General features: G+C 42.4%; 1 protein-coding gene across 2 annotated transcripts in view; it reads right to left on the reverse strand.

Moving 5' to 3' along the window:
• LOC126210581 (organic solute transporter alpha-like protein) overlaps positions 1-26,326 on the reverse strand; it is a 173,338-nt gene that overhangs the window by 33,834 nt on the left and 113,178 nt on the right. For both annotated transcript variants that reach the window (XM_049939846.1, XM_049939845.1), the window contains exon 4: positions 7,023-7,264. In XM_049939846.1, coding sequence (XP_049795803.1) covers positions 7,023-7,264 — 242 coding nt within the window. The remainder of the gene's footprint in view (positions 1-7,022; positions 7,265-26,326) is intronic.

A 26,326-nucleotide genomic window follows, 5' to 3' on the forward strand; every position in this document is an offset into this window, starting at 1 on the left:
CAACATTTCTCCTTTTCTTAAAAGCCTTCAGAGGATTTCTAATAACTTTACTTTTACTCATTATTATACTTCAACAAAACAGAGACTCAAGAAACAGAATTAATTACGAATATTTTCAAGATAACGACAGAGTAAATAAACATGAAACAATCGACAATCACACCAGCGATATATATTGAACCATCACAGGTTAGCCACAACACATACTTTATCTCACATCACTAAAATGTACCTGATGAACACGGACGTTAATAATAACACCATTTGACAGCAGTTTAACAGCGCCACAGTGGGTCACGCCCATGTAGAACACATTTCAAAAAAAAAATTAAAAATAGTTGTAGTCTTCGGAATTGAATAAATTATATATCTATTAAAATGTAATAGTCTGCAGATTCAGAAAACGCAAAAAAGTAAAAATTGAACTTTTCATGATTTTGAGCCTTTCCAGAGCCCCTGAAATGTTGTTGAATACACAATTCAATTCGTCTAATCATGTTTCCAAACTGAAGCTGTAACATTTCTTCTGTATCAGAAGCAGTGAAAGTGAATATTGCGGTTTTCAATTCATCGGTGGATTTTGGACGGTTGCTTTCCCTGCACCCCAGAAGAAAAAGTCGGGTGGTTTTAGGTCAGGCGATCGTGGAGGCCAAAGTCCCTGTGAAATTATGCGATCACCAAAAACATCAGCAAGCAGTGACATTGAAACGCGAGCTGTATGCGCAGTTGAAAATAACCGTTCAGTATTTCACTTAATACATGTTCTGCTATGAGTGGGTACAGAATGTCACTGCAGTATCGTTGTGCGTTTATTATTTCGTTGAAAAATATGGGACCCACAATCCGACGTCTAGAAATTGCAATCCAAACTCCTATTTTCACAGAGTGAAATGGTTTCTCATGGATACAGAGTGGATTTGCAGTACTCCACATGCGAGAATTTTGCGAGTTCATCCACCTGGATAAATGAAACCACGCCTCATCAGTGAAAAACGTTTCATTAAGAATATACCTTCCATTTTGTTGAACGAAATTTTTCAACCATCGACAATAATGCAGTCTCTTGCCATGATAAGTATTTTTCAGTTCTTGCACGACTGTCACTTTGTATGGGAAAAGTTCTAATTTTTTCCTTAGAGCTGTTTGGGCCGTCCCGACACCAACATCGATTTCCTGGGCAAGTTTTCTCACTGACTTATTCGGACTGATGGACATTTTTTCGGAAATATCGACTAGTTTATCCTCAGACAAAACGATACGACGATCGCTTCTCGGTCCATCTGTCACTGAACCCGTACTTTGAAATTTGTTAATCAAATGTGGCACAGTTTCGCGATGTGGAACTGTTGTCTCCGGGAAAACTGAATTAAATGTTTGGGACGAACTGAAACTGTGTATTTACCGCCAGCTTTGAACACTTGTTCGACTAAAACCACACGTTCTGCAATGGTTAGCATTATAACAGTGACGAAAACGAAACAAACGAACAAAGGTACTAAACTTAAAACGTTCACGTCAACACGTAGCGACACACACCAACGATACTACTGACGCTGGCTGAGATAAACGAAACAGTGGAATGTTGGGAGAGTCCACTTGAAGGGAAGTAAACCAGGCAGGCACGCACGGCTAACAATCATTCGGCACTGCTGAGAGACTTTCTGAACACACCCCGTCTATCGCGTAGAGAGAGGGCGCTCCAGAGCCAAAGGCATCGGCGTCAGCCAGTGGCCAACGAGTCACATATCGTTTTGAGTCTTCATTTTTAAGTACTTATATTTAAAATTTAACTACTCAAGAAACGAGTTTATATTCATTTGTGGTTCATAATTGCATGGGGGCTTAATTATAAATATTAATGAATAAATGCAATAATTTTAGTAGCTGTGTGACCGGTTACGAAGTCTCGTAACCGGTTGGTCCTGACTAGCATTAGCACGCAATCTGACTGCATAAAATAAAAATAAAGAATGACCAGGAATTTCCATTAACACAATTGATTAATTAAGTCCCCTGGAACTATAAAAGCTACGAAACAACAAAGCACAAGTGTAACTGTTCTGTGTGTGGTAATGTGACTCAATGTACATGTATCTGGCTCGGTTCTTTCTCGATACGACAAAATATTTTAAACACCATTTACAATCACTAATTGAAAAACCAAAAATACTATAACTGCACATAGAAACCAGAATTACAAGTGTAATAAATGAACACGAGCCAGATGCCTTGTTGAGTGTACCTGTGAGCAAGAGGCATTGTCATTAAAGAAAACTGTAATACCTTTTTACCCCATTATATATTGACGAAAATTTTCCACTACACCAGCATCATAAATCAAAAGCCCATCTCCTTTCTCAAATACGCTGTGACAATTGCAACATCTTCCAATCTATACATTGTTATTGTTGTTGTTGTTGTTGTCTTCAGTCCTGAGACTGGTTTGATGCAGCTCTCCATGCTACTCTATCCTGTGCAAGCTTCTTCATCTCCCAGTACTTACTGCAACCTACATCTTCCTGAATCTGCTTTGTGTATTAATGTCTTGGTCTCCCTCTACGATTTTTACCCTCCACGCTGCCCTCCAATGCTAAATTGGTGATCCCTTGATTCCTCAGAACATGTCCTACCAACCGGTCTCTTCTTCTTGTCAAGTTGTGCCACAAACTTCTCTTCTCCCCAGTTCTATTCAATACCTCCTCATTAGTTATGTGATCTACCCATCTAATCTTCAGCATTCTTCTGTAGCACCACATTTCGAAAGCTTCTATTCTCTTCTTGTCCAAACTATTTATCGTCCATGTTTCACTTCTATACATGGCTACACTCCATACAAATACTTTCAGAAACGACTTCCTGACACTTAAATCTATACTCGATGTTAACAAATTTCTCTTCTTCAGAAACGCTTTCCTTGCCATTGCCAGTCTACATTTTATATCCTCTCTACTTCGACCATAGTGAGTTATTTTGCTCCCCAAATTGCAAAACTCCTTTACTACTTTAAGTGTCTCATTTCCTAATCTAATTCCCTCAGCATCACCCGACTTAATTCGACTACATTCCATTATCATCGTTTTGCTTTTGTTGACGTTCACCTTATATCCTCCTTTCAAGACACTGTCCATTCTGTTCAACTGCTTTTCCAAGTCCTTTGCAGTCTCTGACAGAATTACAATGTCATCGGCGAACTTCAACGTTTTTATTTCTTCTCCGTGGACTTTAATACCTACTCCGAATTTTTCTTTTGTTTCCTTTACTGCTTGCTCAATATACAGATTGAATAACATCGGGGACAGGCTACAACCCTGTCTCACTCCCTTCCCAACCGCTGCTTCCCTTTCATGCCCCTCGACTCTTACAACTGCCATCTGGTTTCTGTACGAATTGTAAATAGCCTTTCGCTCCTTGTATTTTACCCCTGCCACCTTTAGAATTTGAAAGAGAGTATTCCAGTCAACATCGTCAAAAGATTTCTCTAAGTCCACAAATGCTAGAAATGTAGCTTTGCCTTTCCTTAATCTATTTTGTAAGATAAGTCGTAGGGTTAGTATTGCCTCACGTGTTCCAACATTTCTGCGGAATCCGAACTGATCTTGGCCGAGGTCGACTTCTACCAGTTCTTCCATTCGTCTGTAAAGAATTCGCGTTAGTATTTTGCAGCTGTGACTTATTAAACTGATAGTTCGGTAATTTTCACATCTGTCAACACCTGCTTTCTTTGGAATTGGAATTATTATATTCTTCTTGAAGTCTGAGGGTATTTCGCCTGTCTCATACATCTTGCTCACCAGATGGTAGAGTTTTGTCAAGACCGGCTCTCCCAAGGCCGTCAGTAGTTCCAATGGAATGTTGTCTACTCCCAAGGCCTTGTTTCGACTCAGGTCTTTCAGTGCTCTGTCAAACTCTTCACGCAGTATCGTATCTCCCATTTCAACTTCATCTACATGCTCTTCCATTTCCATAATATTGTCCTCAAATACATCGCCGTTGCATAGACCCTCTATATATTCCTTCCATCTTTCTGCTTTCCCTTCTTTGCTTAGAACTGGGTTTTCATCTGAGCTCTTTATATTCATACAAGTGGTTCTCCTTTCTCCAAAGGTCTCTTTAATTTTCCTGTAGGCAGTATCTATCTTACCCCTAGTGAGATGAGCCTCTACATCCTTACATTTGTCCTTTAGCCATCCGTACTTAGCCATTTTGCACTTCCTGTCGATCTCATTTTTGAGACGTTTGTATTCCCTATACATTACACCAACCGAACAGCTTCTACTCTCTCGCCCAACAGAACAACCGCCCTCGACATCCTCTCAACTACTACTGCACCAGTGGAGGCGGCCGAATAATAATCTTTGGCGCTGTGACTCAGTGTAGCCACCTTTCATAATCCATGTTACTGTTGATCGATAGTGCTACCGGGACGTGTTGCGACACCTGTGACGAGATGTGAGGAGGAAACGGCCTGAAATGTGGCGAGACAATTCACGGCTCTCGCACCACGATAGCACGTGAGCAAATTCATCCCTGTTGGTGCGTGGCTGTTGCACAAGATACGAAATCACTGTGCTAGTTCATTCTCCATACTCCCCGGACCTGGCCCCTGCGGATTTTTCTTGAAATCCCCGTTTAAAGGACGAAGATTTTCAACGACAGACGAGATAAAAAAAATCTAGCAAGAGGCATACCAAGACTGCTTCCTGAAGTGGAAACGGCGTTGGGAGCGATATATCAACTGTCGGTGGGAGGATTTCCAAGGTCACCATGCGCAATAAGTGGCAGATAATCGCAGAAAAGTTTCGAGGTCAAAGTTCTGGAATTTTTTGAACAGACCTCGTAGTTACATGTACCGACTCGACAGAAAATCAGAAATGGTTCAAATGGCTCTGAGCACTATGGGACTTAACATCTATGGTCATCAGTCCCCTAGAACTTAGAACTAATTAAACCTAACTAACCTTAGGACATCACACAACATCCAGTCATGACGAGGCAGAGAAAATCCCTGACCCCGCCGGGAATCGAACCCGGGAACCCGGGCGTGAGAAGCGAGAACGCTACCGCACAACCACGAGCTGCGGACCGACAGAAAATCCTAGGAAGTTCTGGTATTACGTTAAATCAGTAAGTGGCTCGAAACAGCATATCCAGACACTCCGGGATGATGATGGTATTGAAACAGAGGATGACACGCCTAAAGCTGAAATACTAAACACCTTTTTCCAAAGCTGTTTCACAGAGGAAGACCGCACTGCAGTTCCTTCTCTAAATTCTCGCACAAACGAAAAAATGGCTGACGTCGAAATAAGTGTCCAAGGAATAGAAAAGCAACTGGAATCACTCAACAGAGGAAAGTCCACTCGACCTGACGGAATACCAATTCGATTCTACACAGAGTATGCGAAAGAAGTTGCTCCCCTTCTAACAGCCGTGTACCGCAAGTCTCTAGAGGAACGGAAGCTTCCAAATGATTGGAAAAGAGCACAGGTAGTCCCAGTTTTCAAGAAGGGTCGTCGAGCAGATGCGCAAAACTATAGGCCTACATCTCTGACATCGATCTGCTGTAGAATTTTAGAACATGTTTTTTGCTCGCGTATCATATCATATTTGGAAACTCAGAGTCTGCTCTTTAGGAATCAACATGGATTCCGGAAACAGCGATCGTGTGAGACCCAACTCGCTTTATTTGTTCATGAGACACAGAAAATATTAGATACAGGCTCCCAGGAAGATGCCATTTTCCTTGACTTCCGGAAGGCGTTCGATACAGTTCCGCACAGTCGCCTGATAAACAAAGTAAGAGCCTACGGAATATCAGACCAGCTGTGTGACTGGATTGAAGAGTTTTTAGCAAACAGAACACAGCATGTTGTTCTCAATGGAGAGACGTCTACAGACGTTAAAGTAACCTCTGCCGTGCCACAGGGGAGTGTTGCGGGACCATTGCTTTTCACAATATATATAAATGACCTAGTAGATAGTATCGGAAGTTCCATGCCGCTTTTCGCGGATGCTGCTGTAGTATACAGAAAAGTTGCAGCATTAGAAAATTGCAGCGAAATGCAGGAAGATCTGCAACGGATAGGCACTTGGTGCAGGGAGCGGCAACTGTCCCTTAACATAGACAAATGTAATGTATTGCGAATACATGGAAAGAAGAATCCTTTATTGTATGATTATATGATAGCGAAACAAACACTGGTAGCAGTTACTTCTGTAAAATATCTGGGAGTATGCGTGCAGAACGATTTGAAATGGAATGATCATATAAAATTAATTGTTGGTAAGGCGGGTGCCAGGTTGAGATTCATTGGGAGAGTCCTTAGAAAATGTAGTCCATCAACAAAGGAGGTGGCTTACAAAACACTCGTTCGACCTATACTTGAGTATTATTCGTCAGTGTGGGAACCGTACCAGATGGGGTTGACGGAGGAGATAGAGAAGATCCAAAGAAGAGCGGCGCGTTTCGTCACAGGGTTATATGGTAAGCGTGATAGCGTTACGGAGATGTTTAGCAAACTCAAGTGTCAGACTCTGCAAGACAGGCGCTCTGCATCGCGGTGTAGCTTGCTGTCCAGGTTTCGAGAGGGTGCGTTTCTTGATGAGGTATAGAATATATTGCTTCCCCCTACTTATACCACCTGAGGAGATCACGAATGTAAAATTCGAGCGCGCACGGAGGCTTTCCGGCAGTCGTTCTTCCCGCGAACCATAAGCTACTGGAATAGGAAAGGGAGGTAATGGTAGTGCCACGTAAAGTGCCCTCCGCCACACACCGTTGGGTGGCTTGCGGAGTATAAATGTAGATGTACATCATCAACAGTCGATTTGGGCAGCTTTAGAACGGTTGACATTTACCTGATGGATTTCTTGCTCACTTAGCATCCAATGACAAGTTGACCAACCCTTGCTCCTGCTACTGCATCTCTACTGACACCCCCCCCCCCTCTAATGGCATCTAACGGCCAATTCTGCATTACGTTTGGGTGCCCGATACAGATAGTGTATCCGTGTGCACTCACCTGGTGACGGGGATGGGCTTGCAGCAGTAGCGGCAGCACGGGAAACAGCAGCAGGGCCCCGTGACTGGCTGTATGGTGGCTGTGGACAGCCGCAGGGACAACTCCTCCTCGCCGCCCAGGTAGGCCACCAACAGCGAGAACATCTGGTAAAGGCACACCACGAACATGCCCTGCGTGACCACCTGCACCAGGAAGTGCGCGCGGGGCACCAGCACTGCCAGGTACGTGATGGTGGCTGACACCTGCAACAGCACAACCGCCACTGGGTCATCGAACACGGATACTTGGAAGATACTGGATGTGGTTCCACACAAATTAACCTGTATTCACATACACTGCGTGAGAAAGAAGGTGAAGCATCCAGCAGGCACGGTCATACACTGAAGAGCCAAAGAAACTAGTACACCTGCCTAATACTGTGTAGGGTCCCGGTGAGCGCACAGAAGTGCTGCAACACGACGTGGCATGGAATCGACTAATGACTGAAGTAGTTCAGGAGGGAGTTGACACCATGAATCCTGCAGAGCTGCCCATAAATCCCCAAAGCCGTCGGCACACGGACCGTGCATCCGAACGTTGAGCGTTGAGAGTGCCGAGTTTCTGATGTCGTAGTGTGGAATAGCACGCTCGGGAGTCTTTCCGAAAGTGCAGAGCAATATCTGGCATGTGAGATATTCTGAGCGTGGGTCTGAGCGTTGAACAATGAGAGGGCACAACGCCACTACGTCACAAGCACGCACTCTCCCTTCAGTACAGAGTTGTGAGGCGCCATATTGGCATTCATTTCAAGCCTATATGTATATATGTCGTTTCTGAGCACCAGCAAATTGAGAATCATTGGAAACCTGTTGTTAGTTGTGCGATTCGTTCCAATTAATTAATGAGAAACATCATGTTGTTGTTGTTGTTGTTGTGGTCTTCAGTCCTGAGACTGGTTTGATGCAGCTCTCCATGCTACTCTATCCTGTGCAAGCTTCTTCATCTCCCAGTACCTACTGCAACCTACATCCTTCTGAATCTGCTTAGTGTATTCATCTCTTGGTCTCCCCCTACGATTCTTACCCTCCACGCTGCCCTCCAGTACTAAATTGGTGATCCCTTGATGCCTCAGAACATGTCCTACCAACCGATTCCTTCTTCTGGTCAAGTTGTGCCACAAACTCCTCTTCCCCCCAATCCTATTCAATACCTCCTCATTAGTTATGTGATCTACCCATCTAATCTTCAGCATTCTTCTGTAGCACCACATTTCGAAAGCTTGTATTCTCTTCTTGTCCAAACTATTTACCGTCCATGTTTCACTTCCATACATGGCTACACTCCATACAAATATCGTCCATGTTTCACTTTCATACATCGCTACACTCCATACAAATACTTTCAGAAATGACTTGCTGACACTTAAATGTATACTCGATGTTACCAAATTTCTCTTCTTCAGAAACGCTTTCCTTGCCATTGCCAGTCTACATTTTATATCCTCTCTACTTCGACCATCATCAGTTATTTTGCTCCCCAAATAGCAAAACTCATTTACTACTTTAAGTGTCTCATTTCCTAATCTAATACTCAACATCACCCGACTTAATTCGACTACATTCCATTATCCTCGTTTTGCTTTTGTTGGTGTTCATCTTATATCCTCCCTTCAAGACACCATCCATTCCGTTCAACTGCTCTTCCAAGTCCTTTGCTGTCTCTGACAGAATTACAATGTCATCGGCGAACCTCAAAGTTTTTATTTCTTCTCCATGGATTTTAATACCTACTCCGAATTTTTCTTTTGTTTCCTTTATTGCTTGCTCAATATACAGATTGAATAACATCGGGGAGAGGCTACAACCCTGTCTTACTCCCTTCCCAACCACTGCCTCCCTTTCATGTCCCTCGACTCTTATAACTGCCATCTGGTTTCTGTACAAATTGTAAATAGCCTTTCGCTCCCTGTATTTTACCCCTGCCACCTTTAGAATTTGAAAGAGAGTATTCCAGTCAACATTGTCAAAAGCTTTCTCTAAGTCTACAAATGCTAGAAACGTAGGTTTGCCTTTCCTTAATCTTTCTTCTAAGATAAGTCGTAAGCTCAGTATTGCCTCACGTGTTCCAAGAATTTCTACGGAATCCAAACTGATCTTCCCCGAGGTCGGCTTCTACCAGTTTTTCCATTCGTCTGTAAAGAATTCGTGTTAGTATTTTGCAGCTGTGGCTTATTAAACTGATAGTTCGGTAATTCTCACATCTGTCAACACCTGCTTTCTTTGGGATTGGAATTATTATATTCTTCTTGATGTCTGAGGGTATTTCGCCTGTTTCATACATCTTGCTCACCAGATGGTAGAGTTTTGTCAGGACTGGCTCGCCCAAAGCCATCAGTAGTTCTAATGGAATGTTGTCTACTCCCGGGGCCTTGTTTCGACTCAGGTCTTTCAGTGCTCTGTCAAACTCTTCACGCAGTATCCTATCTCCCATTTCGTCTTCGTCTACATCCTCTTCCATTTCCATAATATTGTCCTCAAGTACATCGCCCTTGTATAAACCTTCTATATACTCCTTCCACCTTTCTGCCTTCCCTTCTTTGCTTAGAACTGGGTTGCCATCTGATGTCTTGATATTCATACAAGTGGTTCTCTTATCTCCAAAGGTCTCTTTAATTTCCCTGTAGGCAGTATCTATCTTACCCCTAGTGAGATAAGCCTCTACATCCTTACATTTGTCCTCTAGCCATCCCTGCTTAGCCATTTTGCACTTCCTGTCGATCTCATTTTTGAGACGTTTGTATTCCTTTTTGCCTGCTTCATTTACTGCATTTTTATATTTTCTCCTTTCATCAATTAAATTCAATATTTCTTCTGTTACCCAAGGATTTCTACTAGCCCTCGTCTTTTTACCTACTTGATCCTCTGCTGCCTTCACTATTTCATCCCTCAAAGCTACCCATTCTTCTTCCACTGTATTTCTTTCCCCCATTCCTGTCAATTGTTCCCTTATGCTCTCCCTGAAACTCTGTACAACCTTCTTTCAGTTTATCCAGGTCCCATCTCCTTAAATTCCCACCTTTTTGCAGTTTCTTCAGTTTTAATCTACAGGTCATAACCAATAGATTGTGGTCAGAGTCCACATCTGCCCCTGGAAATGTCTTACAATTTAAAACCTGGTTCCTAAATCTCTGTCTTACCATTATATAATCTATCTGATACCTTTTAGTATCTCCAGGGTTCTTCCATGTATACAACCTTCTATCATGATTCTTGAACCAAGTGTTAGCTATGATTAAGTTGTGCTCTGTGCAAAATTCTACCAGGCGGCTTCCTCTTTCATTTCTTAGCCCCAATCCATATTGACCTACTACGTTTCCTTCTCTCCCTTTTCCTACATCATATTCACGGCAAAAGAATTATTGTAACGAGCGTATTATGAAAGTAGGCTATTTGAAGGCAGCGACACATTGAAGATCCACCCAAAACGCATTGTTCTTCCTACAATTTGTTATAATTAAATTTCAATTAATAACATAATTATCTACGATTAACGTCTTTAGATAGAGGTAAAGCAGTATTTTAAGGTGTATCAGCCTGTCGTTGGTTTAGCTGCCGGCACTGTAGCTCAGCGTGTTCGGTCAGAGAGCCCGTTGGCCTCTGTAATAAAAAAACTGAGTGGAAGGATCAACCACCGAACTTGAACAATATGTCTTGCGACGTCCGCAACGACCAAACACAACGATCAACAAGGAAACAAAAAAGCGTAATGAGTAGCGTCTCTGTCCATTAATGAGTATTGGTTGGTGCGGTGATTCGCGTCGTAACACTCCCAAATTTTTTTCCTAACATTCGCGTTTTATTTAGTTCTGATACTTTATTATTAGTTTAATATAAGTATATGCTATAATATCTGATGTTATGTAAATATAAGTTCACCTTTTCTTGAGGGGTGACTTTGTTCGATTGGCTTAATTACAGGACAGCTTGCGCTACTTGTATAAAGATATTTTGCTCCTTTTTCTTTTACGCTTCGTAATTCACATGTTGCAGAGATAATGCTACTGGGTAGGAACAGTGATCAAGTAAGACTGACCTCGGGGTTGTACTAAAATGTGGAAATGATGAAATAATGTTTATCTTATTTGGAGTAGTATTCCAAATTTGTAATGCACTGTTTGTAATGGAACTTTTATAAGCCTGTGTCCTTATTGATTGGACGTGGTACTTTCCTTTTCGTGGACGATGGAGGAAATGTGCGTTTTAATGGAGCTAACGTGGGAATTTTACGCGCGCCCGTTGAGTAAACAGTGTGATTTACGAAATAGAAACCTCCCTCAGCTGCCGCTGGAGTGCGTTGCGACCGCGTATACCACGTTGGGGTCCCACGTACCGTGTGCACAAGTCGCATCGTTCAGCAGCACGTTGAACTTGGCACGCTCAACGTTGACGTTCGACAACACGGTCCGTGTGCCGACGGCTTAAGAGTACGAGAGGGTGGAGATCTCTTCAGAACAGAATGTTGCAAGAAATCCTACATATAATTTTCATGTATGGAGACTTTGGCGGCCAGCGGAAGTGAACTCAGAAGAGCGTTCCCGGAGCCACTATATAGCAATTCTGGACGTTTGAGGTGTCGCATTGTCCTGCTGGAATTGTCCAAGTCCGTCGGAATGCACAATGGACACGAATGGATGCAGGTGATCAGACAGGATGCATACGTGCGTCTCACCTGTCGGAGTCGTATATAGACGTACCAAGGGTCCCACATCACTCCAACTACACACGCCCAACATCATTATAGAGACTCCACCAAGCTGAACAGTTCCCTGCTAACATGCATTGTCCATGGATTCATGAGGTTATCTCCATAGCCAAACACGTCCATCTGCTCGATACAATTGAAAACGAGACTCATCCAACATATTTCCAGTCAATAGTCCAATGTCGGTGTTGACAGGTCCACCGACATCGGACTGTTGATGACCGGACACATGCTGCCTGGTCCGACGAGTCTCGTTTCAAATTGTGATGAAGTGGATGGACGTGTACGGGTATGGAGACAACCTCATGAATCCATGGACCCTGCGAGGTGTAAGACTTTGTGTCACGAAGTTATTAAGGGTACACGAGTGCTCCTTCAGCTCCGAAAGCCCGTGTCGATGATACTTCATTGAATGGTTTGCAAGCTGACACATCTTGATGACCCAGCATTGAAGTCTGCAGCAATTTGCGAAAGGGTTACACTTCTGTCTCACTGAACGATCCTCTTCAGTCGTCGTTGGTCCCATTCGTGCAGGATCTTTTTCTGGCCACAGCAGTTTCAGAGATTTAATGTTTTACCAGATTCCTGATGTTCGTGAAAAGGTCGTATCGGAAAATCCCCACTTCATCGTTACCTCAGTGATACTGTGTCCCATCGCTTGTGCGACGAATATAACAGCTCGTGCAAACTCAATTAAATCTTGATAACCTACCATTGCAGCAGCAGTAACCGATCTAACAACTGCGCCAGACACTTGTTGTCTTACAGGGTGTTGCACTCAAACCTCATTGATTTCAGGGACCCAGGAGAGAAAAATCACGGTAGATACGACAATGAAAAATGCACCTGATTGTAGAGCCTCTCAAAGAATTTGTATTTCCGCGTCAGAAGTGCCAAGTATCGTCGCCAGAGTGCAACATGGTCGCATGAAGTGAAAATGGCGACTCCACAGCAGTGCGCACAAGCAGTAGTGTGGTTTGCAGGAACAAAATCGCCGATTCCTATGCAAAGAAATTATCGTCGTGAGTATGAATGTGATCCACCTGATGTGAAAACAACTACGGAATGGTATAGGAAGTTTCTGGCAACAATTTGCTGCGGATATGCTGCAGCATATTGATATGGATGCCAGCTACCTGGAAAGATGTTTATTCTTAAATGAGGAAACCTTTTATCTATCAGAAAGGGTTAATGGGCATAATGTCGGATTTGGGGTTCGCAACATCCGCACGTTGTCATTGAACATGTTTGTGATAGCTCTAAACTGAACGTCTGGTGCGGGCTAATGCACGACAGGATTGTTGGACCGATCTCCTTTGCGCAACAAACAGTGAATGGGTTAGTGCATCATTACATGTTGGAGCAGTTTTTGTACCCTCAGATACAAGATTTGCAACCCAACATCATTTTTCAGCAAGATGGAGCTCCGCCACATTCGCAAGTTCCTGGATAGGAAATTTCCCAATCGTTGGATCGGACGTGGAGGACCCATTGTCTGGCCGGCACGTTCACCCGACATTACGCCGCTTGATTTCTTCATGTGGGGATTCGTAAAGGACCGCGCGTATGCGACCAAAGTGGGCGATATTCCTACGTTGCGACATCATATCTCTAATGCGACTGCAACAATAACACAGGAAATGTTACAAAGAACTTGGCAAGAAATTGAATGTAGACTCGATATTCTTAGTGCTACAAATGGTTCACATGTAGAAGTGTATTGATGATAAATAAATAAATTCTGTGAGATGCTCTACAATGTGGTGCATTTTCATTGTTGTATCTACGTTTTTTTCCTGGGTTTGAAATCAGGGACACCCTTTATATAGGCGCTGCCGACCGCAGCGCCGTATTCTGCCTGTTTACGTATTTCTGTATTTTAACACGCATGCCTATACCAATTTCTTTGGTGCTTCATTGCATATAAGTGTGCCTCGTACACATACAAAACAATGTATGTGTAACTGATTAGACTTGCCATTCTCCGTGGCAGGTAGAATTAGCCATCTCTGTTGATCCATTGTGGGCAGGAGTCAGCGGCTGGTCAAGTATTTAACAATGAAATTTGCCTACAGCCGTGCCATTGAGATGTTATTTTATTCTATTTTTGCTAGCAGTTTCAGCATTAAATTATACCATCTTCAGGCCCCACTTGCATGTCTCAAAAATAAACACTATTGGCATACTGGGCTATATGTTCCAGCTTGTCATGAATTCAAAACCGGATCCCAAGTGGCTCAACTCTTCGAAGGAAGCACTTGGGATATAGTTTAGAAATAACAACATCCAGGAAAATATGGCCCAGTATGCCAATATCATTTATTTTTTAGAAATGTATATGGGGCCTGAAAATGGCACATGGAATGCCGGAACTGGTAGCAAAACTAAAGTAAATTAAAACCTCAACTGCACATCTGTTGATGAATTTCATTGTTAAAAAGCGTACACCATGTTGAGTCATGCGACCCGGCCTGGTAGGATACATAAGGGGCATGAACAGAGTCCCGTGTTCGAACAGTTTGCTACGGGAACAGGAAAAGAGGGAAGAGACAATATTACGCAAAGTACCCTCCGCCACACACCGTAAGGTGGCTTGCGAAGTATGGATTTAAATATGGATTAAAAACGGTTCTGCATCCAACGAAGGTGATGCTTGCGTTTGCTACACCTCCAAAACAACGGCCTTGCCGAAGACCCTTAGGGTTCTTGATTCTCGCAGTCGATTTCTAAAATTTGTTGTATTTACTGGGGAATAAAATTAATATACTTGTGTTTAACGGTAACAATTTTAATAATATGTGCAATTACTGCGAATCATTAACGAGTTTATTATGCAGTAAACATGTCTCAATAATTAACTTTGAATCTAAGACATGCAAATGAGCTGAATTTACTCTCTTTGGGACCAGCAGAGTAATCCTTGCCTACAACACACTGCTTCGGCCTTATCACCACTTTAAAGTTCATGTGACGTCCATATTACGTCGTTAGTGGAATGTTCTGTAACTGTAACTGCTTTACTAAGATGGTAAATGATGTGAAGATGTTGAAAATAAGATGTTAATAACGATGTGACAGTAGTTTGACAGTTCCACTCTTACGAAGCTAAATTTACTCTTGAAAGAAAATAAGAATGGAAAGTTGCCTTGTTACACCCACTCCACAAAAAGGTAATAAACAGGATGTAAGCAACTACAGAGGGATCCCTTTAGTAGGGTATAAAGTACTTTCCAATATTTTATTAATAGAAACAACACTAACAGTCATTGAGGTGAATATAAGGTGGTTTTAGGAAGGGAAGGTCATACTCAGAACAAATATTTAATCCTAAGTCAGTAATTCGCCACAGAGTACTTAATTCAAAGGACATTATAGCTATGTTTGTGGATTTAAAACAGGCTTTTGATTCTGTTGACAGAGAAGTTATACATAAAATAATTCGAGTATTTGGAATAGTTTAAACTGGCGAACTTAATACGTGAAACACTTACAGTCTGTACAGCTAAATTTCTGGGACAAATTTCACAGCCTTTCAAAATAAAAACAGGCGTATGACAAGGTAACAGCCTATCCACAATTATTTTTATAGTGTGCTAGAGCAAACAGTGCGAACGTGGAACGAAAAACTTATTGAACACAAGAGCTCGCCTATAAGGTTAGGAAGACGAAGCAAAAAGATTGAAATCAACAATCTTGCATTTGCAGATGATTTTGCTGTATTTTCCGAAAACGTGGCATCTGCTATAACACAAATAAATCTCCAGGAAGAAATGGCCAGAAGACCTGAGAACTGGCTTAACAATTTCCGCAGAAAAAATAAACGAAATCTTAAGGACGCTCCAAACTTCCTGAAAACAGATATTGGCCAAATAGAGAGGGTAAAAATATTCAAATGTCTATGGGAAATAGTCCAAGAAAATGCTTTGGAAAAATCTGCAATACAGGAAAGGTTGCATAAAATGGGGGGAGCATATGGTATCACAAAGGCCTCTACAATAAAAAGTGTCGATCGAAAAATGCAAAAATAAGGCATTACAACACAGTAGTGAAGCCAGAATGCCTATATGAAAGCGATTGTCCGGCAGTAAACTATAATTTAGATAAATTAGAAGTACTAGAAAGGCGAATTATAAGGAATATACTAGGACCACAAAATATCTCAAACGTAATAAGAAAAAGAAGACTCATGTTTTATGGACATTTATTTCGAATGCAAGACGTAGAAAAACTAATAATATTTTCAAATGTTTGTGGGATAAGTAGTCCACGACAAACTGTGTCAACGAAGTAAAAAAGGATTTAGAAAGAAACAATCTAAAAACAGAAGATATGAACAACAGAAGCGTTTCGGGAAAAAGTATTGAAAATGGAAGGATTCCATGATGAACAAGAACCAAACATACATATGTCAATTCGAAGAGAAACAAGAGAAACCCTGAAAGTTTTTTTTTTTTTCATCATGTATACCGCCAGCGTAGTTTGGAAATTTGCCGATAGTTAGCGATAGTCGCAAACATGGTGAGTTCAGGGGTTGAGCGAGCTTTCTGTGTGTTGGGGTTCGACAAAAACAAGTGTGCTACAGCTGTTTAACGGATGTTTAGAACCAAGTACGGTAAGAAGCCACCAACAAGGAAGGCAATTTGCCACTGGCACAACAAATTCTTTAAGACGGGTTGTTTGTGTCCGGCAATAAGAAGCGGACGTCCCAGTGTGAGTGAAGTGAACATGGAGCGCGTACGGGAGACATTTATAAGGAGTCCAAAGAAATCGGTGCGTCGTGCATCACGTGAACTCGGAATGGCTCCAATGAGCATGGAAAGTCCTCCGACGGAAGCTGTCCATCAAAGCATTCAGATTGGAGCTAGTGCAGAAGCTCAATGACGACGACGAAGACAAGCGTTTTGAGTTATGTTCGCAGTTGCAACAATTGAATGAGGATGGGGATGGCATTGTTCATCGCTTAATTTTTAGCGGTGAAGCCACTTTTCACACGAATGGGAAAGTGAACAGGCGTAGTTGTTGAATCTGGGGTACAAAACATCCTTATGAATGCATTGAATTTGAGCGTGGTTTCCCGAATGTAAATGTTTTTTGTGCCTTGTCACGTCGAAAACTGTACGGCCATTCTTCTTCTCCGAGAGCACTGTCGCTGGATATTCCTACTTGGACATGTTGCAGCAATGGCTGATGCCTCAAATTCAATCGGACTCTCCGTTCATCTTTCAGCAGGATGGGCCTCCACCCCATTTTCATCGTGGAGTTCATGGGTACCTGGACACGGAGCTGCCGCATCGATGGATTGGCCGTGCTACAGAAGGGGACAGCTGTTTCATGAAATGGCCTCCCCAATCACGAGATCTCACTAATTGTGATCTTTTTCTGTGGGGACACATTAAACATATGGTGTACGTACCGCCTCTACCGCGTGATGTAGCAGAGCTCCGCGAGAGAATACGGGAAGCGACTGCCACAGTCGACGATGCCATGCTGGGACAGGTATGGCAACAATTCGATTACCGTATTGACGTCTGCTGGGTCACTCATGGTTCGCATATCAAATGTTAGTAAAAAAACTTTCAGAATTTCTCTTCAGAATGCAATATCTAAGGCATCTTTAAATTGTTTAGTTCTTGTGGAGTAAATAATTGAAAGTGTCCCCGGACTTTATGTACAAGCGTACTCAAAGGACTCTAGACAGTTAAAGATTTTTGGAGTAACTAGTACCACCTACTGTGACAAATTCGCGGCTTGCTGTTTCTCGTGTTCAGAAACAATTCATTACAAATCGTAAGCTGATTCAAGTTCGTGAGTGACGTTAAAAATACCACTACGAACAGATTATCTTTAGTAAGACCACCTAGTATGAAGTTGTTGTTGTGGTCTTCAGTCCTGAGACTGGTTTGATGCAGCTCTCCATGCTACTCTATCCTGTGCAAGCTTCTTCATCTCCCAGTACCTACTGCAATCTACATCCTTCTGAATCTGTTTAGAGTATTCATCTCTTGGTCTCCCACTACGATTTTTACCCTCCACGCTGCCCTCCAGTACTAAATTGGTGATCCCTTGAAGCCTCAGAGCATGCCCTACCAACCGATACCTTCTTCTAGTCAAGTTGTGATACAAACTACTCTTCTCCCCAATTCTGTTCAATACCTCCTCATTAGTTATGTGATCTACCCATCTAATCTTCAGCATTCTTCTGTAGCACCACATTTCGAAAGCTTCTATTCTCTTCTTGTCTAAACTATTTATCGTCCATGTTTCACTTCCATACATGGCTACACTCCATACAAATACATTCAGAAACGACTTCCTGACATTTAAATCTATACTCGATGTTAACAAATTTTTCTTCCTCAGAAATGCTTTTCTTGCCATTGCCAGTCTACATTTTATATCCTCTCTACTTCGACCATATCAGTTATTTTGCTCCCCAAAGAGCAAAACTCCTTTACTACTTCATTTCCTAATCTAATTCCCTCAGCATCACCCGACTTAATTCGACTACATTCCATTATCCTCGTTTTGCTTCTGTTGATGTTCACCTTATACCCTCCTTTCAAGACCCTGTCCAATCCGTTCAACTGCTCTTCCAAATCCTTTGCTGTCTCTGACAGAATTACAATGTCATCGGTGAACCTCAAAGTTTTTATTTCCTCTCCAGGGATTTTAATACCTACTCCGAACTTTTCTTTTGTTTCCTTTATTGCTTGCTCAATACACAGATTGAATAACATCGGGGATAGGCTACAACCCTGTCTCACTCCCTTCCCAACCACTGCTTCCCTTTCGTGTCCCTCAACTCTTATAACTGCCATCTGCTTTCTGTACAAATTGTAGATAGCCTTTCGCTCCCTGTATTTTACTCCTGCCACCTTCAGAATTTGAAAGAGAGTGTTCCAGTCAACATTGTCAAAAGCTTTCTCTAATTCTACAAATGTTAGAAACGTAGGTTCGCCTTTCCTTAATCTTTCTTCTAAGATAAGTCGTAGGGTAAGTATTGCCTCACGTGTTCCAACATTTCTACGGAATCCAAACTGATCTTCCCCGAGGTCGGCTTCTACCAGTTTTTCCATTCGCCTGTAAAGAATTAGCATGAAGTATCGCACTTTATTCAAAGTGATGCGCACACTGAAAGACGAAAAAACGGTCCACCACGAAGGAATCACCCTAATGGGATGGAAGTCCATAGGTATGATGTACAGACAAACAAATGATTAAAATTTCAGAAAAATTGGATGAGTTGTTAGAGAGCGAAACCTTCACAGATAGAGTAAATCAGTAACTTGTTGGTCCGACTTTGGCCCTTATGTAAGCAATATTCGGCTTGGCGTTGATTGATAGAGCTGTTGAATGTCCTCCTGAGGATAAACGTGCCAAATTCTGTCCAATTGGCGCGTTAGATCGTCAAAATGCCGAACTGTTTGACGAACCTGCCAAAGATGCTCCAAACTTTCTCAATTTGGAAGAGATCCATTGGCCTTGCTAGCCAAAGTAAGATTTGGCAACCACGAATGCAAGCAGAATTATCTTAGCCCAGGTTGGCTAGCCATGAATGGCAACAAAAGCAGGCGTAGAATATCGTGGGCGTTTCACTGTGTTATAAGGGTGCCGCAGATGAAAGCCAAAGGGGTACTGCTATGAAAAGAAATGGCGCCTCAGACCGTCACCCCTGGCTGTCGTGCCTATGGCGGCCGACAGTCAGGTTGGTAACTCACTACAGTCCAGGACCTCTCCTGATACATCTTCGCTGGTGATCGGGGCTCAGTCCTAAGTGGGTGCCACCAGTGAAGACAATTCCTCTCCAGTCAATGTGACTCCAGGCGCCCTGGACAGTCCAACTTGACTGTCGCCCGCCATACGACCCAACCACTATACTCCATTCACGGAAACAAGAGACGTGCTGTAAACACGGCAAGGAGCGTGACCACAGCGCTGCTGTAGTGGGGTGTACAAGGCAGAGGCGTCAGAAATTAAAAAATTTAAGTCGTGTTTTTTCATAATTTGGCACCTGAACATGATAAAGTTAACCGAGAACTACCTTCCGACACCTTTTTTTACATTACATTACAATTTATTGTCACTGAAAAAGAGAAATATTTAAGCTTTCAGGAAAAGTTGTTTTTTTCGCGTTACTCTATATTTATCACGCCATATCTCCTCAACTGTGTGTCGCACAGCAAAATAATTTTATATTTGCCTTCAGTACTATATGTTGATGACGTCTGCAAATTTTCTGCCCAATAGAGTCAGTAATAGTGAAGTAATAAATTAAAATCTCACGTCTGATGCAGAACTTTTACCAAATCATCACCCGAAACTTTTCCCCTTTAAATTTTTTGTGAGGGTGTAAGCGAGATAAGTTTCAGAAAGGTCTGAATTTAATTTTGTAGTTTGTTCGAATGCGATGGGTGCAACCGTTTGTCCTTTATGAGCGATGCATTGTGCTGTTCGCAGGCGCGGCGCTCAGCCAGTGTGGCCGTATCAGTTGCAGGTGTGAGCTCGTCAGTGGGTGTTGTACAGCGGCGATTTCAGGATATCTTAAGTTCATCTGTAAAGACGCTTGAAAGACTAGTTGTTGATTATTAGAGTAAGTATATGTGTTTGTAGTCACGCTGAGCATTCACTGTTTATGTGCGCATCCAGTAGCATCACATGGTTTGTTATTTTATATATTCAGTTATTTCATTAGCATCACATACGGCTGTCCTCATTATGTCATCCACGGATTCAGCGAGCGAGGTCGACGTGTCAGTTCTGAGTCCACGAAAGAAGCGAGCAAAGAAGGAATCATTAAGTTCTTCTGAGAAGCACATGGTGCTTAATGTGTATAAAACGGAACGTTACATCCAGAGCAGTCGATGAGTGACATTGTTTCGAAAACAGCTGAAGCTACAGGTGTTGGACGTTCTTCAGTGTATCGTGTGATAAGTGAATACAAGGCCACACACTCTTTGAAGTCTCCCAAGAAAGGAAAATTACGACAGAAACTTTCTGAAAGTGTTGATGACTTCGATAAAAATGCGATACGAAGGAAAGTACACGAATTTTTTCTCGTAACGAATTGTCAACAATTGACAAAGTGCTACAGTCGTGAACGAAGATGCAGATCTGGGCAATTTTCGGAGAACTACATTTTATAAGTTATTGAGAGAAATGAATTCCAAATGTGTCTTGCGTGGGCGCGATAGCTTGCTAATAGACAGGGATGACATCATTTTATGGAGGCGGCGTTATCATCGAATCATTAAACAGTTGAGAGATGAAGGCAGACCCATTTACTATTTGGACGAGACGTGGGTGAACGCAGGACATACCCGAAGTTACGTCTGGGTAGATGACACTATAAATTCCTCAAAACAAGCGTTTCTGTCCGGATTATCCACCGGAAGCAAGGGCCCATCAGGTAAAGGGAAACGTCTGATTAGCGCACACATTGGCAGCAAAGCAGGGTTCGTTGAAGGATATTTGTGGACTTTCGAATGCAAGAAAAGTGGAGATTATCACGAGGAGATGTGCGCCGAAACCTTCGAGAAGTGGTTTCAAGATGTTCTTCCTCGGTTTCACGAAAATGCAGTTATTATTCCTGATAACGCGCCGTACCATTCTCGGAGAAAAGAAAAAGTTCCCAATGCGAATTCCAATAAGCACGAAATATCAGAGTGGCTAAAATCTAAAAACATCGATTTCGAAGACGGTATGTTGAAGAAAGAAATTTTAGATATAGTTAAAAATCACAGAACAGCGTACAACGAATACGCAATAGATGAAATGGCGAAGAATGCAGGGAAAACTGTTCTCAGAATTCCTCCGTACCACTGTGAATTAAACGCCATCGAGTTAGTGTGGGCCAGAATCAAAGGCTATGTTGCAGCGAAAAACAAAACATACAAAATGCCAGAAGTTAAAGTACTGCTAGAAGAAGCAGTTAAGAACAGTGACTGCAGAGGATTGTAACAAATGCGTCCTCCATGTCGTAGAAAAAGTGGAAACTCAAATGTGGAAATTACACTGCATTATAGAGGAGAGAGAGGAGCGGTTTGTTATGAACCCCAATGAAAACAGTTCAAGTTCGATAGAGTGAACCTTGTTTCGTCCTTTATCATTATTATTACTGGTATTGTTATTAAAATTAACAATTAATTGTGTTTGAATGGAGCGTTTTGTTGGCAACCTGAATGAAACTAAATCTGCTTCGACAGAATGAACTCAGCTTAACATTATTGTTAAATTTATTTCGTACATTGAGCCCAGGTTTCTCACGGTCCGCTGTGACAGCTCCGCAGCCAGTCGAACGCCGCCAGCTGCAAAGCGTGCGCCAAGGATTTTCCACACCCCTACGTATCACGTGAACACCGAGTGCTTTCTCTGGAAACGAGCGTAGTCGCTCACGTGACACTGTTTATGTTTCGTCCCAGCTCTCGGTGAATACACCTTAGGAGTAGTGATGGGCTAAACTGCGATTTTCCGATATCAGTGATTTCTGTGAATGCTACTTTTCAGTATCTGTTATTCTTAACTGCGATTTGTCGCAGTTAAGAGTCGCAGTTAAGGAACATAGGTCGTGTATCCCTCCGCCACTGCTATTTCTGCGATTTCTGCTACTTCCGCGATTTCTGTGACTTCTGTGACTTCTGCTACTTCTGCGATTTCTGTGACTTCTGCGATTTCTGTGACTCCTGCGATTTCTGCGACTTACCACTGTATGAAAAAGTTACATCTGTCAACACAGAAAATTGCATCGCAACAAACCTGTCATTGGCAAGTATGTTTTACGTTTTTTCTTCCGTTGGCTTTAATTTTGTATTAAAGAAACAACTGTGAAAATATTAATAGTGTAATTAATATGTAAGTAGCCGTACAGTATCGTAATAGTTCGAATTTAGAAAATGAATTCTAACATATTGTTATGTTCACAGGTACCTGAACTACATTTCAGTCACTCAGTAAAGTGATAACTCAAAATATCATTGTCAACAGATCCGAAGAAATTGCCACTGCGTCTTTAGACCGTTTTCGTCAGACGAGAGGTTAGTTTCTAAGCGTTTCGATGGACTTAATTACTTCAATGAGATCGTTCTTGCAAATGTGATATTCATTATAGCAAATATTAGCAATCTACTCTATCAATTATATTGCTAGTAATTAATGACAGCAAAAATTGTTTAATAATCCTTGTGTTTTTGCAGACACAGTTCTGACTCTGATTACTGGTTGCTGTACGTATCTATCCACATCAAGGCTGTTGGGAGAGACTCGTGAAGATTCAAGACAGCTCTTAGAGGATTTGCAGTTTAAAAGGGAAATAATTGTGAAATAAGTGTGTGAATGATTAAACTGTGTTTTATTGAAGTTGTTGTGCGATTTTAAAGGAATAATAAATGTCAAATACAGTGAGTGAATAATAAAAATCTCATTTTCCACATGTTTAAGCCGTCCTATACCCATAATTTTCCGCCACTTACTATTGGTAAACACTTGTTGGAGAGTGACATGCTGCCCCCCCCCCCCCTTCTCCACAATCTTGTTGTGACACTGACCTGTAACATATCCCGAAGTCTACAATATGCGTTTTGAGGCTGTTGATATGAAAGTGGGAAGTACAGATCTTCCAGTTAAATCAGGAATAGCTTAAGTGCATTACTTGAAAGTAACACAGGAAAAGCTTACTTATGTAGGTGTTAGTAGTGTCGGCAAAAAGTTCTTGTGTGTGAAGTTGCTATGTAGAACACCAGGTGTAAAGCTTTTCTCCCGAGTCTTGAACTGTGTCGGAACAAAAGTGAGGCATTCATATGACTGTTTTCATTTCTCTACACTTATACAGATGTCTGAGTTCTGCTGTGTTAACATTGCAAAGTCCTGTAGGCATGTGGAGTATTAACCAAAACTGTCATATTGGAAGCAGAATCAAACATTTGTTACGTTACTTGATATTTTCAGGAGAAAAGGGCAATGTTGCTTCTTATTAATATAATACATTCAGAGTCACAGCAGTATTTGACCAACCATAACTGATGCTGAATGTGCATGTCGTCATATAATATGAAAGGCTTATTTCAATAGTGGTACAAGTCCATTACCTCCACTTTTCTGTCTATAATGCTTCTGAAATTAGTGATCCAAACAAACATAAATAAAGGTTCATCTCTAGCAAGAAGCCATATGCTTGAATATTTCTGGTATCTCAACTGCAAATTTTTCAGCGCTCATTTAACTTTACGACTCTGTATCTCAAAATGAACAAAAATGGACTTGTACCACTATTGAAATAAGCCCTTCATATGCACACACAGCACATCGATCTCGTGAGGCACAAGGCTCTCATAACGAAGTACGTACGTCGTTCAACAGATGACACTAGGGAAAGTATGTTAACTGCGCTTTTTAGTTGCTACTTGCGACTCTTAGTTGCGATTTGTCACAGAAATCGCAGTTTGAGTCGGTAGCGAATAGCGTAGTATGAACTTTGCTCAACAGATGGGAGTGCTAACTGCGCTTTTTAGTTGCTACTTGCGACTCTTACTTGCGATTTGTCACGGAAATCGCAGTTGGACTCAATAGTGTATCGCAGAGATGGGCGTAGTACGAACTTTGACCCACAGATGGCACTGTTAACCGCGCTTTCTAGTTGCTACTTGCGACTCTTAGTTGCGACTTGTCACGGAAATCGCAGTTAGACTCCATAGCGTACCGCAGAGATGGACGTAGTACGAACTTTGGCCAACAGATGCCACTGTTAACCGCGCTTTTTAGATGCTACTTGCGACTCTTAGTTGCGACTTGTCACTGAAATCGCAGAAAGCAGTGCTAAATTCGACCAATAGATGGCTCACGTCTTTGAATGTGAAATACTTATTGCGACTGCTAACTGTGACTGAAATCGCAGTTAGATTCTGTAAAGTTGCTACTGTGATATCTGTGACTTCTCAGTCACTGTGATTTCTAACAGATACGCGATTTCCTGCCCGCCACTACTTAGGAGTGAAGCCCTTGGGTGCCATGTCTTTTCGTAGCGGGACCCGTTTGGTCGTCACCTTCTTCACCCTCAATGCCAACGATTCTTCCCTCACAAGGAGAAGTCTCCAGTGGTGCGATCGACATTTTGAAATTATCTGTACAGCGACGTAGGTTAAGATCCCAGGTATCGCACACTGCAGCCATACACCCTGGTGGGCCCTCGTTTGCAAGTAATTGACAAAATAAAACTTCGGAATTTTGTGCAATACGTAAGAATCTTAAAAAATATAAGTCTAGTAATGCTGTTATGTGGTGTAATAATTTGGATAACAGCTCCTCGTGTAGGAGGTTGTGAGTTCAAATATCGTCAGGTTGTCACATTTTATTTTGAATAAAATGTTTCGGTTTCCGACCGCGTCAATTGGTTAAAACTACACGAGCTTTCGGCCAACCACTCCTTGGCCATTTTCAAGTGGTATGACTGCCAGTGGGCTGTTGGTGCGCCCTTATATACGCTAGCTGCCGGCTGTGACGTCACTGGTGCCCTCGACATTGCCTTATATGGGCATGTTTTGAGTCGGCGTTCGATGTGCCCTCTTCAACCGCGCGATCGCTGGATCCCACGCAGCGCTGAGCTGCAAGCCACCGTCTCTATTCAGGGTGTTTGCGGTAATTTTTATTTCAATAGCTTCCTTTATTAAACTGTCCCAGAAGCCGTTAGTGCGAGCCACGACAGAGGTATCGTCAAATTTTATGTGGTGACCGTTTTCTAACGCATGCTCAACTAACGCAGATTTCTCTGGATAGCGTAGGCGATAATACCTCTCATGTTATTTCCTGCGTTGTTCCACAGTGCGCACTGTTTGTCCGATGTACTTCTGGCCACACTCACAAGGTATTACGTAGACTCCAGGTGTTCTGAGACCTACAGCGTCCTTAACTGGTCTCAGTAGTTGACGGATTTTCGTTGGAGGCCTGAAGATCGATTTGATCTTGTGTCTTTTCAACAGGCGGCTTATCTTGCCCGACACAGAGCCACAGAATGGCAGCAAAGCAAGTTTCTTTTCCTGCTCTTCGTCGGTGGTCTTATTCCGATATTTCCCAGAAATCACTTCTTTCACTTGATGGGTGCTGTAGCCGTTATTCCTGAAAACCTTGCATAGGTGGCTCAGTTCGTGGGGCAGGTTGTCGTCGTCTGATATTACTCTTGCACGATGCACCAATGTTTGCAATACTACGCGCTTCTGTGCTGGATGATGATGGCTGGTGGCGTGCAGGTACAGGTTGTGTGGGTGGGTTTTCTGTAGACGCTGTGGCCAAGTCACCCATTTCGTTTACGGTGGACAAGGACGTCGAGGAAGTTCAATGCATTATCTTTTTCCACCTCCATGGTGAACTGGTTATACTGTTGATGTCATTGAGGTGTTCCAAAAACTCGTCTAATTTCTCGCGTCCGTGTGGCCAAATGACGAACGTGTCGTCAACGTATCGAAAGAAACACTTCGGCTTCAGTGGCGCAGTATCTATGGCAATGTCCTCAAAATTCTCCATGAAGAGGTTTGCAACAGCTGGAGCCAACGGGCTGCCCATTGCTACGCCATCTGTCT

The sequence above is a fragment of the Schistocerca nitens genome, chromosome 10, assembly GCF_023898315.1.
Source record: "Schistocerca nitens isolate TAMUIC-IGC-003100 chromosome 10, iqSchNite1.1, whole genome shotgun sequence".
NCBI lineage: Eukaryota > Metazoa > Arthropoda > Insecta > Orthoptera > Acrididae > Schistocerca > Schistocerca nitens.